The 17,168-nt window shown below is 39.7% G+C and overlaps 1 protein-coding gene across 1 annotated transcript in view; it reads left to right on the top strand.

Moving 5' to 3' along the window:
* LOC146678143 (neural-cadherin-like) overlaps nt 1–17,168 on the top strand; it is a 334,730-nt gene that overhangs the window by 170,343 nt on the left and 147,219 nt on the right. Inside the window, exons 18-24 of the mRNA XM_085410097.1 lie at nt 73–235; nt 1,833–2,501; nt 4,162–4,353; nt 5,653–6,100; nt 6,243–6,569; nt 8,097–8,190; nt 12,945–13,129. Coding sequence (XP_085266223.1) covers nt 73–235; nt 1,833–2,501; nt 4,162–4,353; nt 5,653–6,100; nt 6,243–6,569; nt 8,097–8,190; nt 12,945–13,129 — 2,078 coding nt within the window. The remainder of the gene's footprint in view (nt 1–72; nt 236–1,832; nt 2,502–4,161; nt 4,354–5,652; nt 6,101–6,242; nt 6,570–8,096; nt 8,191–12,944; nt 13,130–17,168) is intronic.

Here is a 17,168-nt window from a genome sequence, read left to right as displayed (position 1 = left end):
ACACTCAGAGAAGAATCCTCCAAGCTTGCTGAACGATTGTCCATCCCTGACAAAGTTGAAACTTGTGTTCAGGTACAAGCTTCATCTTCTGGCTTCAGATGGGAAGTGGGAAGATTACACGACTGTGACAGTAAACGTGGTCAACAAGAATGACGAGGCTCCGGTGTTTACTGTTAACGAGTACTACGGCAGCGTAACAGAGGAGCTGGATGGTTCTCCAGTGTTTGTGTTGCAGGTACAGTCCAAGCTTACTAGTATTGTTTCTTCATATGACTAGTAAGAGAAGGAATAAACTATATTCTACATAAATATGTTCACTGATGCATTGCTGCTGAGTTTTGTCAGTTTATTTATTTGCCACTTTGAGCTACAAACATGAAAATAAATAGCACTACAGGCCAACAGAGAAGACGGTATTTAAGTTTGAGGTGAACTCTCCCTTAAACCTCTCACGCTTCTCAAAAAAAAGAGTAGAGGCTATGCAGCAAATAATGTCACAAAGGTTGTTTAAACAATGCTGTGTTGGTACTAAGAGACCCAAGATAATATTCCCCACAACATCACAGCACCAGCCTGAGCCACTCATACAAGACAGGATGGATCCATGTGAAAACTGACTCATCGGATCAGGCTATAGCTTTTCAGGTTTCTGTTGTTCAATTCTGGTGAGCCTCAGTTTCCTGTTCTTAGCTTACAGGAGTGGCTCCCGGTGTCTTCTGCTGCATGCACTTCTGCATATTCTGGTTGATAAAATTAGTTGTTGCGAGTTGCTGTTACCTTCCTATGAGCTCATATCTATCTAGTCAATTTGCTTTGAGCTCTGGCTGCTCTAAACTAAGTTTTCTTTCTTTATTTATTTAGTTATTGTTTGTGGATCTGCATGATGTCACAGAGAGAAGATATATTCATACGAGCTTTGATTGTTACACCGAAGCCCCACCAACCATGTCAATCAGTAGAAAGTTGGCTTAAAGAGAAATGAGCCAAAGCAGCTTGTTTTAGACGCAGGGTGAACTTAAGGGGGTGAATAAGTGAGGGTTATTTTAAACAATGAATTATACAGAGTTACTCTGGTATAGCCCAAGCATAAAAATATGCAGCTGATACTGATCATAACAGGTTCTCTTCAAAGAAGCAACCGGAGACATTTTTTAACCAGCGCCTGTAGCTAATATTAAGCAGTATTTTTAATTTAATAACATTTAACAGCTGCCAGAAGAAAAAGAGAATTTTATTTTCTACCGCTCTCTGGTCCTCGGAGGAGTAAGATGTCTAAATAGAAAGTCTTAGGTAGACCACAACAGTAACACAGGTAAATCTGATGTCATTTCCCTTTTACAAACCCACGTAAAACTCAAACTGTTTCTTTTGTTTAACTGCATATTTGTTGATTATGTTGAAGGAGGTATTTGAGTTTTGTTGACTATGTGGGTTATTAAATTGTACATGTGTACACATCAAGTTTGGGTTTCACAAATGTCTCTAATATGTGGATTTAATACTCGTCTGTAGAAGCACACATACATTTTTGCTCTCAGTCATTCTGCAATTACTGTGTTAAGTTAAAGCAACTTTGGCCTGACCTGATGTTACTGCTGCTAATGTGTTGAAGATGAGCAAAATGTGCAGACAGAAGAGGGGGAGGAAAGGTGAGGCTTGGGGTTAAAAAGATGGCCCTTTGCCAGATTTAAATACCAGAGAGTACAAAGCTGCACAGGGCACTTATGGAGTGCTGTGAGTCGTGATATCACAACCAAGTCAGCAACGGTGTAAAAGCTCCGTGATTGTAAGATTGTTGCCTCGCCTGGTTCACTGTGCCTTTCACATTGTAGGTAACGGCAACTGACCCAGATAAGGACGCTGACCAGGAGGCCCTGCGTTACTCTCTCCACGGCCAAGGTGCAGACAGTGAATTCATAATTGATGAGGTCACAGGGAAGATCTATGCCCAGCGGACGCTTGACCGCGAGGAGCGCGCTGTCTGGCGTTTCGTTGTCCTGGCCACAGATGAGGGCGGCGAAGGTCTGACGGGTTTCACAGATGTCATCATCAATGTATGGGACATAAATGACAACGCGCCCATCTTCACGTGCGCTCCCAGCTGTCACGGAGAAGTAGCAGAGAACTCAGCAGCAGGGACATCGGTGATGGAAATGACGGCGACCGACCTGGATGACTCAGCTGTGGGGCAGAACGCTGTGCTCTCTTACAGGATTGTGGGTAGTTTAGATGCCACTAATGCAGAGCTGGGCGGAGTCCCCACCTTCTCAGAAATGTTTACCATCAATCCCACCACAGGCACCATCACTGTAGGCATAGGTGGGCTAGACCGGGAACAAGTTGAGTCTTACCTCCTGGTGGTAGAAGCCAGGGATGGGGGAGGGATGGCAGGAACGGGAACTGCTACTATTCTGATCAAAGATGTGAACGACCACGCTCCGAGGTTCACTGATCACTCCTGCCTGGCAAGGATTTCTGAGAACGCAGAGCCCAATGCAGAGGTGGGTGGCTGGTGTTGCTATCACAAAAACAATACTCCTTAAATGGTAAATGGCCTGCATTTGTATAGCGCTTTTCTAGTCCTTAAGGACCCCAAAGCGCTTCACACTACATTCAGTCATTCACCCATTCACACACACATTCACACACTGGCGATGGCAAGCTACATTGTAGCTTACTCAGCCAGTGTTCATGGGTCTGGTGGACCCACTAGAGTTTTGGCTTTCCAAATTAACACTATCAAACAATTTTATGTTAAATTACTCAACAGATGTTTACTTCATCCCAATTACAAGACATATGAACAGCAAACATGGTTAATTTTTTCCCTTTACCTTTGTTAGATCACATTTATGAATTAATGTGCTTCTCGTTTTTCTTTTATATAAAATGTTATAAATAAATCAGTTATAATCAAGTGGAGTGAGTGGAAAGACACAACACATTTACACGTGAAAAAATAATTAATTGTTTAATTTTTCTTTTGAAAAAAACTGAACACGGGTCTCACAGACCCGAACACCATACAAGGGTTAATACAGCAAGATAAATGTCCCTGAGCAGTGAAAGGGACAAAAATTATTACAACCACTCAGTTTATGAGTGTGTTTCAGAGCCAACCTCCTTCAACTTTGTTTGGCAGGTTCTATACTTTTATACTTTTTGGCCACACCAGGGGCAAGCTGCACATCGAGTCCAACAGCAGCAACAATCCCAACAATTCCTATTGTTGGAATAGTTGCTGGTACAATTCCTATATTTAACATCTGCAACAAAATCATCCCAGATCTTTTAGTGTCGCCTTTTTTAGCTGACACTAAAAGATCTGAAACAATAAAACCAAAGGCATCAACAAGCACAGAACTACAACATTGTGGTAATTTGTTTATTAGTGTGTTTGAAAAACAAAAATAAATAACAAGAAAACATGCAAGTTTGGCTGCATTCCATTGTGACCAGATATAATTATTTTTTGGAATCAAACTTGCTGAATGGCTCGTGCATTATGAGAATGATTGGATTCTGGTATCTTCACAAATCTTGAAATTAAATTCACATTAAAACTTAACACCTAATATTCATCTGACAAGCTGCAGGTTTCATTCGTGTTTCTTACAGGAGATTATTAGACCAGCCATGACTTTTAATCAGACCTCAAAATTCATAGGTTCAGAGGTGAGTTCTTTGTTTTCCTAAGTGGAACTAGTTTGCAGTAGGGTTGTCTTAGAAAAGCAAGAAACTCTTGATCACCAGTTTTACATGAGAGATAGATGCTCAGAGGAGGGAACTGCTATTCCATTGTTAAATGGGCCTTTATGTCAACGTTTTCAGTACAATTCAGTTTTATACTGCACTGCATCATGGGAAGTCCTCTGTGTGGATGGGGCAGGGATATTGATAATCCTATTCTTAACAAATGAACACAGTCGGGAGTTATTTTTGCAAGCTTTCCTGTATCATATTGAAAATGATGGATAATTTGCTCTTGTCAGAAATGTGCAGAGACAGTCATGTCCATGCTTATCGTAACTACATTCAGAAAACCTGGGTTATCTTTATTGTTCGGAGATTTAGCACTTTGCTTTTTATTTTTTTATTGTCAAAATGTAAATAGCCAGTTCCCTTAACACAATGTAATTGCTGGTTGTAACTTGTTCTAAGGTCTTGGATCTTGCAGCAGAGGACAGGGACATTGGTGAAAACGCCCAGCTGACCTTTAGTGTTGTGTCTGGAGACCAGGAGCAAAAGTTCTATATGGTCAGTCACAAGCAGGAGCAGCGCGGCACCTTGCGGCTTAAGAAACGTCTGGACTACGAACGGCACAGCGAGCAGAGGTTCAACCTGACACTGAAGGTACGTGGAAGGCATTTCAATTACAAAGGCTTTCACTATTGAAAATGACTTTGATTCAGATTTCTCTCTAATTCATTGGATTCCTTTTCATAATAGTCATGTGAACCTTCAGCTGACAGTATGAAACATGTGAATGGAATATGGAAAATTACACAGAATTTAAGGTTTTAAAAATAAATTGATTTTTAATCAGCGTTTAAAGTTTGGCTGCATTCACATGCAGAACAATCCTGGAAAGTTTTGAGTATTGTCAAAACTGATGGGAGGACAGGCTTTTAGAATTTTGTAAGCAATGATCATAAATCTCATAAACCAACCTGTCAGCCCTTCCATCAACAGCTAACGTAAAGAGTTGTGAAGGTGAAGACAATAGCATAAAGGCAGTCTGACAGTGTCAGTGTCATATGTCAGTTACAGATAAGAATAAGAAAAGTCCCCCAGGCAAGTTTTTATACTGGTAGAACTGACAGAAAGTTGCTGGAAAGTAACCTCGAATTCTAAAAGGATATAAATGGATATAAGTGTTGCACACCCAGAGGAACCCAGAGGAACCCTCTATCTGCTTTTTTATAATTGATGATTTAAAAAAAATTCACCAATGCTTTCGAACTGGCCAATTTGAAGACAACTTAAGCTGCTCTTCCTTTATGATATGAGCCAATCCAAACACTTCCTCCTACATATAGTAGTCTTAATTCTTTTCTTTGATTCTTAGAAGTTACAAGAATACAACCAAGTTACACTGGTTGTGTCACATAAAGCCTTTTTACTGTTAACATTGCAGTTTTTGTGTGTTTTCTTCGATATTTGCAGTCAAGCTTCTCACAGAAACTACTGCAACATGCTAATTAATGTTTTTAACTTTCCCAATGGTGAATAATTGGCTTCATACTCTGATTTAATATTTTTCTTTTTACGCCTCCTTAACCTCTTAAAATTAAATTAAAATTAAACTCTACTCTTGTTTGGTTACCTCGTTAAGGGCAACAACATTTTTGTTGTCCTAAACAAACAATCCATAAGCCACATCCCAATAACAACTTTGTCAAAGTGATGCAAAAATCTCGTGGCATGACACTTCTTCTGTAAAAAAAATTAATGTCTTTATTTGCTTTTGTCTGATTATTTTAGGTAAGCTGTTGGCTCTGGAAACTTGGAAGTCTGCTCGGGAAAATAATTGCAAAAACAATAACTGTTTAGTGCACTGTGAAATTATTTTGGCTCTAATTACAAGAAGTATCGAGTTCATGATCTTTGTTATTATGCATGTGTGTGATATTTGTGCGCTTCCTGTTTTAGGTTGAAGACCTGGACTTCTCCAGCCTTCTGCACTGTGTGGTGGAGGTGGAGGACTATAACGATCACGCTCCTGTCTTCATTCCACACTTCATGTCACTTGCTCCACTACCTGAGGACATTGTTGTGGGAACCAGTGTGGCCCATTTAGTAGCCAGCGACTCTGATTCAGGCCAGAACCGTGACATCACCTATAGCTTGTCAGAGGACTCAGACCCTGAGGGTCTGTTCACCATTGATCAGTCCGGTCTGCTGTCAGTGGCTCGGCCTCTGGATCGGGAAAGGATACCCCAGCATCACTTAGTTGTCATTGCGACTGATCACGGTGTTCCAGCTCTGACAGGCAGCGCCACAGTTCAGCTGCCTCTGTTGGATGTGAATGATAACGGACCAGAGTTTGAAGCAGCGTACTCTCCAATAGTCTTTGAGAATGTGTCTGGACCGCAGGTAGGTTTAATCCCATATAGCATACTGTACTGTTATGTATAGATTTTCATAAAGACGAAGCAAATGATAATGATTGACTGTGTGGTTAAAAAATCTTCAGTGAACAAAGCTACAACCCCTCATCCTTTTTCATCTTGTTTAGGTAGTAAGGTTGAACCAAACGTCGACCCTCCTTCAAGCTGTGGATCACGACTCGCCTGAGAATGGTCCTCCTTTCCACTTTGCCGTCCCCCCTGAATATCGCTACAGCAACGATTTCTACCTTCAGGACAATCTCAACGGCACAGCCACACTAACAGCTTTGAGGACATTTGACCGCGAGCGCCAGAAAGAGTTTCTCATTCCTATTATTATGAGTGACAGTGGAAGTCCAGCCAAGACAGTGACCAGCACCCTGACTGTGACCATCGGTGACCAAAATGATCATGCACACGTGGCAGGGGAGAAGAAAATTTTCATTAATAGTCACAGGGGTGAGTAGGCGGTGGTGAAAAAGTAAAACTGAATGCATAAATGTACTTGTTTTTCACCAATTAGTGTGTTTTCATAATATTTGGAAGTCATTATAATTCACATTTAAATCCAGGTATCTGCCCAGCCCGACTCTGTGCTATCAACAATCACCTTGAGGCAAAACCACCTTTTTCTGGCCTTCACAGATTAGCTGCACGACACCGATTGGAGGGTTTATTTGAAAATTCCCTTTTGTCTTTAGGGTGATTTTATTTTACTTTGTCAAATTAAAAGTCTGTCTCTTTGTGAATTTAACATTATTTGACAGACGGAGGTCGGTGGGAAAGTTTTAAAATGTCGCTCAACCAGCATCTACTTAATAAAACAGCCTTCATCTACTTTTTAAAGCACATTTTGAACTTTGCCCTCAAACTTTTCTCTCTCTGTAGGTGACTCTCTTAGTGCCAGCTAATTAATTCCTAATCAGTGAGCAGTAATTAAAACACACAAACAGACACACACACACACTGTGTTTATTGTGTTTTTCACCTCCGCCTCAACTCTTCCATTGTCACTACATCATCATTCCCCACATGATCACTATTTAGTTGCCGTGACTCCCACGGTGCCATTCTAAGGGTCACAAAGGCAAATAGTGCTCGATTTGACACACAGTTAATTACACTTTAAATGTTTATTCTCTGACAGCGTACTGCGTTTCTGGTCTGTCTGAACTCAGGCAGTGAATCTCAGATTTTTAGTCCCAGAAAGCGTCCATGTAGTTTTCAGACTTACACAGGCTTCACGGCACACTGCGTTGTCAGTTAGGTTGAGTTATGCATTAGAAGTACACGTCAGGCAGTTAAGGCCTTGCTGCCTCTCTGTTGATAGGTACAGTACGTCGCTTTTGTTTATATGCTTGCACTTGGATTAGCAATGCTTCATCTTCTTTTGCCATTCAGAGCTACAAATGCACATTTCAGTGGTGTTGAACTCTTCTCAAAAGTTAAGTTTCACAAAGACAATCCAGCTAAAATTCAACATGTCAAGGTCTGCCTTTTAAATTTTGAAGGGTACCCTGTGAATAATTCCCACATGGTACAGTGTGAGGAATTGGAGGAGAAAGAGTAATGACAACAACACTTCTTTCTACTTGATTATAATCATTATGCATTCAAACAGCATTTTCTCTTTTGCATTTCTTTCTCCCAGTGTCACCTGCAATGTCACTTCTCAGTTTTGCTGAGACCTGAGTGTCTTTGGATATTTTGCTGTTTCTGCTGTTTTTCACTATGTTTGTACATTGTTGATTTTGTTTTCCTGTGTTTGAAAAGCTACTGTTTGTAGTGTTGTGATTTCAAGGCTTTTCCACTTTTTCTTTATTCTAATGAATGTAAAACACATGAAGCACACACACTTAAACACATGTACAGTATATATCAATCCAAAAGCAAAAACAGAGGGTTATCCTTTAATTCTCCGACATATTTAGTGCTGCTGAATCATTCTCACGCAGACTGATTAACGGATGCATTTTCTCTTTTCAGGCCGTATGCCAACTACAGTGCTCGGAAAGGTCTACTCTCCTGACCCAGATGATTGGGACAACAAGACGTATGTCTTTGAAGGACATGTGCCAAGGTAAATTAAAACAAATTAATTCAATGGGTCAGCAGTTTCTAATCAGAAATGTGTCATAAGCTATTTTAAATGAGTGCGAATGATGGCAGGGCATCTACTCTTTCCAAGAAATGTCTAACATCCTGACGTCAGTGATGCAGGAGTTTCTGTGTGCCAGATTACTTCTTTCATACCCTGAACCAAGTTGCCTTTTACGGCTAATCAGCGGCACCTCCTTGTTTTTTAGTCGTTAGATTGATTTAGACATTTAAATAGTGCAAAGCAACAACTCCCGGAGCGAAATATCCATCTTTGTTTATTACCATCCTATTTTTCTATTACCATTACCATCCTGTCCAATTTTCTTCCTCTGATTCTATTTCCTCAATGCCTCTTCTCAATTTCTCTTTCCATTTTTGTTGTTAATGCATGTGTGTTTTCCTGCCGTCGGATGACGATGTTCTGTTTGTGCCAATACTCTGCTTGAGAGTTTCACTTGCCAAAAGTGACACTGAGCCACAACGCTTTGCACTTTGACAATCTCCCACACACATGCACAGACGAGTCCCGAAGTGACACTCCGGTACCCTATGACACCTTCGTCTTCATCTTTCATGCTGTGTTGAACTCAAAATGACAAACTTTGCTACTTTTTCTCTCAAAGTCAGAGTTCAGGCTTTATGAAGGACTGGGTGCAATATAAGGTATCAGAACTTCACGACAGCTCTCATCTCGTCATGGTTCAAACCCGACTTAAGTTCAGAACACACCGTTGTGCTTTTCTTAATACATATCATACTATAGCGCACTCACCTCTGCTTTTAGAGTTCTGTGCAAAAGTCTCATATTTTGCTTAAAATTAGACAGGCTTTCATGTAACATTGGACACTGGTTGCTTTTTCACTCATTTTTAGTCCAGTCCTTGTACCTGGCCACATAAAAGTGGCTCCTAACTTAAGGGATGAATTGATGTTGTGTCTACATGTTGTGTCTCTTAGAAAACTAAGCAGAGGACTCACTTTGTGAATAGCAGCCTGTTGCAAAAATGCATAATTTGTTCCCATTTTCTTTTTTGTCTAAAAAAAATGCCAAATGTAACACAGTTTGACAGGTGTAGAAGAATATTTTTGCAGCAATAAAGTGATTCCCAAAAAGCTATAAGCTGAAAACTTCACATGTCTTGGCAGTCTGTCAGTTTATCCTTAAGATGGGTGAAGAGTTGCAGGCGTAAAAAACATCATATCTGATATCATATCTCACAGTACAATAATATTGAATGGGTTGCATTGTTGTATTTTGTCATGTTTCTCAGGTCTTTGTCTGAATTTCTACGAACATTATTGCTAAGGATTGTCTTATTGCATTGGAGTCACACTGGGTTAAATATGTACACTTGGGTTTTAAGGGGTATTTATTATTTTCTTCTTTTTTTTGGGTTGTATGGAAGCCCCAAACGCAATTTCATTGTTCTTGACAATGACAATAAATAAATAAATAAATACTAAATACTAATACTAAATACTGCAGCAGATGAACATTGGCTGACAGTCATGTTGGTTATACCAAATACCGACTTTTAAGATTGTTAGAATTGTGCAAACTCTGTTTTTGCCTTATACATGTATGTTTGCAGACTAAATCTGTTTCCCATTTTTCCAAGCAAAATGTGGTGGAGATGAGGGGAGGTTCAAGACCTACTGTGTGTTTCTATTTCAGTTCACCAAACAGTATTTTCAGTGTTTGGGTGTGGATGTTCTACTGTTTTCTACTGCGTTGTTTAGCTAAACAGTGCAGGGGAAAAAATAAGTAAAAAATAAATGTTCTGGTGGAACAATGTTTTCCACAAAGTGGAGGAGTACAAACATACTCTGGACGGGGGTACCAACATATATGCAATCACATGTTTGTCTAACAAGCAATAACTAATAGGACGATGTGTTAGATAAACAAAAAAGTTGAAATCCAGTCGCTACTTTAGCATGATTTCTAAATAAAAACTCACTTTTTTGCCAAATGTATGGCCAGTGGTTAAAATGTTTTGAATTTCTAAAATAAACAGATGATAAAACAAGATAATAGTTTAAATCGTTAGCCAAACAGAACAAACAGAACCAATGAAATAAGTCTTAAAGTTGTGAATAGATTATTGAAATTATTGAAAGCTAGGGCTGGTTAAAGTGTTTTTTGATGAAACAATACAAAGTATGCTGAGTAAGGCTGTCGAAGCTGTTATATTTTGTCAATGGTCCTGGCACACGTTTTGCACAGCCGGCTACACGGAGAGACCTGTGCTGTTTGTGCAGCTTGGAGGATTACTTGTTTTGATTAAATTTTAGTTGTTAGTTGTGATTTTCTTTCATTTTCATGCCACATTAAGGACACCTGAAGTGGTGATGCAAGCACTAAGATATCAAACTAATTCCAGCATACAGCTGGTCTGCCTGCCAGTCCAGGGATGATTCAGTTTTGCTCGTTTGAGTTGGGTTAATGATCTCTAGGTGAGAGATGGGGTGACGTTTTATGTAATGTGTATGTAGACACAGTCATCTGGGGTAGCATTGTGCAAAATGGTAAGACACCAGAAGAAAGACAAGTGTTGGCACCAGAAACAACCTGTAACAAAATAGTTCACATAAGGGTCAATAGAATCAGGTTTCAGCATATTCAGATGTACTAAATGAGGAACCACTGATAGTTTAACCAGTTAAAACAGTAAAATTGTCTTTCAGTGATGTCAATCCTGGAATTAAGTGCTAGACCTAAGACGTGATGAATGCCACAGCATGTGCTGTAAAATGAGTTAAAACAGCTCTTGTCTCCACAAGTGGTTTATTATTTGATTTGCCAAGGTTCTGCTTTGGATTTCCTCTCTAATTAAACTTGAATGAGCTCATTTACTGTACAAAGGGAGCATGGAGACAAGGACCAAGCAAAATTGCTTCCTTGCATGTCTTTGTGCCTATTAGTCAGTCTCATTTTCCCCCTTGCCTCCCTCTCCCTAATGCAACGTCTCTACTCACTTTCTATTATTGTCCCAGAGGGCAATTGATTAACAGAGTAAACACTAAAATCCAGAATAAAAGTCCAGGCTGAAAGGGATGAAAGAATATTTATTTTGGACTGTCTTCAGCTTGGACAGTTGTATCAGAAGTGCAGCCAACTGAAAGAGGAAAAAGTGTGCATATAATTTGAGCTTTTATGTTAGGTAACATATTCATAAACTGTTTCATTAATTCACACTTTTTACGTAATATTAGAGTAACAGTTTTGTATATAGGAGATCACAGTTTGGTATGCTGATCCGTGTGCCAGCAGCATACCAAAACAATCATGTTGGATGAATCAGTGAAATTCCAGATTATGTTTACTTGCAACATTTCTGTAAATTGAATACCATTGTCACCGATGTTCCCTCTAAGCTGCGCGGGTGCGCAATTGCGCATTGCTGGCACAGTCTCTGCGCACAGAAAACCTGCACAAAAAAAATCTAACCTGAATTGAAATTAAAATTAATACATTAACATATCACAACAATAACATCATCACTTCTGTTTGGTATGATGCCATTAAATGTCTTTAACAGCGTGTGTTGTTGCAAATACCTTCTCCGTGACATGTTATTTACAATTTAGAAAACCTTAAATTTTCTAAAGCTTTTACTAAAGTCTGACTTTTCTAATAACTCCTTTTTGGAGTATTACCTCTTATCATAGCAAATAAACATGTTAGAAATTTGTATATGGCCCAGTCACACTCAAGTAAAAACGAGGACAATGACTGGGGAAAATCAGTAGTTGTGTGGTATTTAATATTTCTACGTTCAGTGACAATTTACAAGCAGTTACGATGACGCGCTGGATGCCCAGAGGGTGACTATCCGACTCCCTCAGTCAGAAGGAGATTCCACTGTTGACGATTTATCTCGGTTAACTGCTTAATTTGCAACTTAAAACCATTCAATCATGAACTGATAGCAGGGTGACTTTGTCTTAACGCTGGTTCGTTTTGTTTTCACCATTTCAAAAACAACAAGGTCACAAGTTTAGTTGTGTGTTCCCTCCAGCCACTGTTTTCCCCAGTGTGATTGCAGCATTAGCCAGCCTGCAACGAGTCTGCCAGTATTTAAAATAAAGAATCCAACTTCTAGTTCCTGCTATTTGGTATATTTGCCATTCCATCGGATTAAAGCTACCTAAGGACATGAACTACAACATAATTCTTTAAATACTGTGCTGTACACTATACAAACCATAGACATTAGGCATTCAGTCATACTTTCCAGTTAGCTATTTAACCCACTGATAACTGAAAATTACAGGTCTTTACAAACTCTCAAAGACATAAAGCCATGTGATCAGTGTGCCTCTCCATTGGTGAATCCTATAGATTCAGCAGCTTGAGACTGTGTAGCGCAGTCAATGAACCGTGTTTACCTGCACTGAAATGTAATGCTGCAAACACATCATTCAGTCTTAGGTGATTGTGTCAGCTGTAGCTAGGAGGTTGGTGCATTTGTTAGCTACTTGAATGACCTCCACCTTCACAGAATGCATTATATTACCAGTAATTACTTCTTATATAACTGCACCGGTTAGCAGCTTGCTTTTGAGGGATGTTGGCTGAATACATGAAAGACAGGTTTTCATGTGTAGTTAAATGAGGGTGACAAACTTCATCACCCCTGTTGACCGCTCGTCTTATGTGAAATGGCAGAAAAGCATCTGAATGGGTTCCTTTTCTGATTTGGGTACTTGTGTTTTATTTCTTTCCATCAGTTACTTTATTCTGAACAAGCGAACTGGTTTCCTGATCATCAAAGAGAACGCCCCACCAGGCACCTACCAGTTCCAGGTTCGGGTGTCAGATGGAATTTGGCCAGATGCTGTCTCCACTGTTACCGTACACGTGAGGGAACTCCGAGATGACGCCATCTACAACTCGGGGTCACTTCGCCTGGCAGGTAAGATTAACTCTGCAGTGACACGTGAACATGCTCCCTGCTGTCTGAGTAGTTCACTAGTTCTCGTAGCGTCTGAAAGTAACTTTCTTGACTTTCTGACCAAAACATATTGTAAAAGGAAAAAAGGTCTACCAACCTACCATGTAGCCAAAGCAAGAACATGTGTTTTGTATCATATTCAGTACATTTGTTTGAGAAATAAAAGATGAAATTCTCAGGCACAAATTTATTGCATGCTCTAATTCTCTAATCAGCTTGTTTAGGTTAGGGGTGTGGATTGATTTGCTAGGATTAGGCAAACGTGTTAGACTTTGGTAATGGCTGTGACTCATGAGATGGAGTGAGTTGTCCACCATTTGGAATGTTGGGGAATCAAGTTCCCCACTTACTCCAGCCACAAACTCTATATTTTGTCTTTTATCTGGTTTTTAATTAATGTAACTGTGACCCGAAGTTTAAAAGTATGTTGGATTGGTGCTGTTGGTCAAATAAATCTTGTAATGACCAGATATTGAAATATCTATGGGGTTTTTGTTATTTGTAAGGTACAAATGACTTCTGTCACTGTCTCTGAAGCTAATAGTTCACTAATTATGCAGTATATAAAACAGTAAATATGCATCTTTCGGCTTGGTACAGCAACTTATTTACCGATCAGAAAGTCAGGGGATCAGTCCTGTGTGAATGTTAGAAAGCACTTAGGCATAGAAGCAATGTATTAGGGCTGCCACGATTAGTCGACTAGTCACGATTACGTCGACTATCAAAATCGTCGACGACTGATTTAATAGTCGACGCATCGTTTGAAGCTTTGTAAGATCACAAAAGACGCAGGAATAAGTAGCAGGATTTAAGAGTGTAATAACGGACTGAAACAGAAGATGGCAGCACTGCGTGTACAAGGATGCCAGCTGCCATTAAACCCCGAAGAAGAAGAAGTAGCTCTGTCCCAGAATTCATAGCGCAGCCCAGCTTAGTTTCCAACAATGGCGGCAGCTACTTAGTTTTAATATTACTCTTATTATTCTTTCTGGGTCACAAAATAAACGTTTAACATATTTTCAGGCGAGAATGTAGCTGTGTAAACCTCAAATATCTGCTCAGTTTATCAGGACACCACATATTTTCAAAAGCGCTCCGACGTTTTCGGAGACGTCTGTTACCCACTAGCTCGATAGTTAGCCGGGGGCAAGGCTCACTAGAGCCGTGAGAACACCGGACTCCCGGCAAATCGTTTTCAAACCCACCGCCGTCTTTCGCTTCTCAGGTTAAACATATATATAAGTCACTTAGATAACTTAAAAATGTTATTGTTTGGCTTTTTTAGTATTTTATTTGTTCCTGAGTAAATCGGTTTGGCTGAGATTAAAGTTATAGTTTTTACACAGCTGAATAAAGTCAAGCAGACAGCTGATCATCAGAAGTGTGAGATGCTGAGAATATACTCCGGTGTCCTGTTATATTTTAGATAGCAAGGAGTTTATTAAATTTCACCGAAACAATCTGCAAATTTCATTAAAATGTAATAAACTATCATCTTGTAAATGGTAAATGGCCTGTATTTATATAGCGCTTGTCTTTATTTTTAGTTAGCACAGACCTTAAACACTTAAAGCTGTAAGCTAATGATAGTTATATAAGAGCAGATGCTGCTGGTGCAATAAGCTGTACGCTGTACGTCCAATGGATGCATAATCTGATTAGTCGACTAATCGCAAAAATAATCGGTGACTAGTCGACTATCAAAATAATCGTTTGTGGCAGCCCTACAATGTATGAATGTGTGTAACTGGCTGAATGAGACCTGCAGTAGAAAGAGCTTTGAGTGCTCAGCAGAGTAGAAAGGTGCTATCTAAGTCCCAGTCCAGCACCATACTTCCTGTCTTGAATAAATTCAGTGAAGATGAGACAATGTGTGCAGAATGCTGTAAATCACAATTAAGTTAGAGCTGTGAACATTATACCCTGGAGAGTATTAACTTGATCTCCCCCTAAAGAGACTATAAATCCATATGCTTCTGAGTCTGCAAAAACCTGTACTTGACTAATTTACACTTGAGCTTTGGGGTTTTTAATTTTCCACTAAGTTGCATCAGTTTTGTTACAACATATCAAAGTACGTGACACATTTCATTATGACCTACCAAGCTCACATTTCCATCTTCGCACTTGTCATCAGCCTGCATTCTTTCTCGCTCTGATTGATGGTCTGTGACAGTCACACTCTACATTACCTACAGTAACAGGTAAAACCTATATTAATACCAACTAAATAATATTTTGGGGAATATGCTCATTATTTGTAGACTCATCTCCAGGCATACAAAATGAATGCAGGCTGATTACTGTTTGTTTCCAGTGTTTCCAAAAATTCCAACGCTCCAAGGTAAAGATGTTTTTTTAAGTGAAAGATTACGCCCATTATTAATTCCTCTCGTCTGACTCGTGGGATCTCAGTTGTTGTCAGTGCTCGCACAGAGAAGCCTATTTCCATTACTTATGCTGGTAAAATAATTAGTCGAGGTTTTGCTCAGCCAGCATATTCTCTTCACATGTTCAGCAGCATCCATCATTACCTGATGTACGGCACATCGGCTGTCTGCTCAGAATTAAATTCGCTTTAGAGAAATGGGACATGGCTGAAGGATTTTTATGATTTCCGAGATATTGAAATAGAAGCAGACAGAGAGGCCAGCGGATGCTCTCCGAAGATGAGAGGAGAGCAGAGGGAGAGAAGGAAGAAAAGTGTGGAAGCGAGAGTCGAGCATAAAAGGATTTTCTTCTCATTCTAAAAGAAGGTTGAGATAAATTAATGTGCACAGAGAAGGCACGGTGGAGAACAGCTGGCACACACATTCCAATATTTGTAGAAACGTAGACTGTGTGTTTTTTAAGATGAATAATGGAAACTGAAATGAAATAATTGCACAATTAAAGTCTCCATGTAGTTATTTGTTTTTGTAATTTTCACTCGTTTAATTTAGAAAAATACACTTAGATTTGTCAGCAACTTCTCCCTGTAGGGTGCGCCTTCACTGAAGATTTTTAAATGGTTCCACTGTCATCAAAGGGCTCTTAGCTGTAGAGTGCATTGATTTAATAGACCCTGGTTCTATCATAGGGACTTGAATTGAGAGCCAGAGAGCACCAGTGTCAGACACCACTCTGAATACTCTGTCAAAACTACTCAAATGCTTTTAACCTGCAGTTCAGCAAGGAGCAAACTCACGAAACATGTAAGTTAGTGGTTTCATAACAAAATGTAATACAAGGATTAATGACTCTGAGATCATCTCGAGTTGCAGACTGCACACTGGCAACACAGGTGTGTGTGTGTGTGCGTGTGTGTGCGTGTTTGTGCGTGTGTGTGCGTGTTTGTGTGTAGGATATGCAACCGTAATTTCCAGGTTTTTTTTGGTGCTTTGAAGTAAACACTCTCATTGATTCACAGTCTCAAGGATTATGAAAATATTCTACTTATAGCATTACTTACACCCTCCTTGACATTTTAAATCCCATTTCAAGAACAAATGTGGAATTCAATAAGGGTGCACAAAGAAAGGACTAGTTAAATCTGCCTTGCTGAGATTAAGGCTCCCTCTCAGTCCCCCTGCTCCATTTCTCAATATTGATGGAAAGGTAAAAAATGCAGAGAGTAAAATGCATGGTGCTCAGGGGGGAGCAGAGTGCGAAACACACGATGAGTAACTGCTTAAAACCAGCTGATGCAGTTTTCCAAACATGAGGACTTTATAAACTATTCCTGCCAGGAGAGTTGTCCTTTGGCAGATGCGTTGTTGAGAAGTGCGAAAGTCCTCGCTCTCTCTCTTCTCACGTCTGTCTACGCTCCAGGGTGCCTGTATTGTGGGATCAATATGCAGAAATTGGGAAGATATATTAGTTTGTTATTATATGTGAGATTCTGGAGACTTCCTTCACTGATCACACTGTAGTCATCTAATGCTGCCCCAGTGAATGGAGGTTGTTGTTCCACGAAAAAATAACTAAAATTCAATCATGAAAGTGCATTTTCTGTTTA

This window comes from Rhamphochromis longiceps, linkage group LG1 (assembly GCF_057381845.1).
Source record: "Rhamphochromis longiceps isolate RC_006_pf linkage group LG1, R_longiceps_female_GT1.1, whole genome shotgun sequence".
NCBI classification, from domain to species: domain Eukaryota; kingdom Metazoa; phylum Chordata; class Actinopteri; order Cichliformes; family Cichlidae; genus Rhamphochromis; species Rhamphochromis longiceps.
The sequence above is the reverse complement of the archived record's forward strand: the minus strand, read 5'-3'. Positions and strand labels throughout refer to the sequence as shown.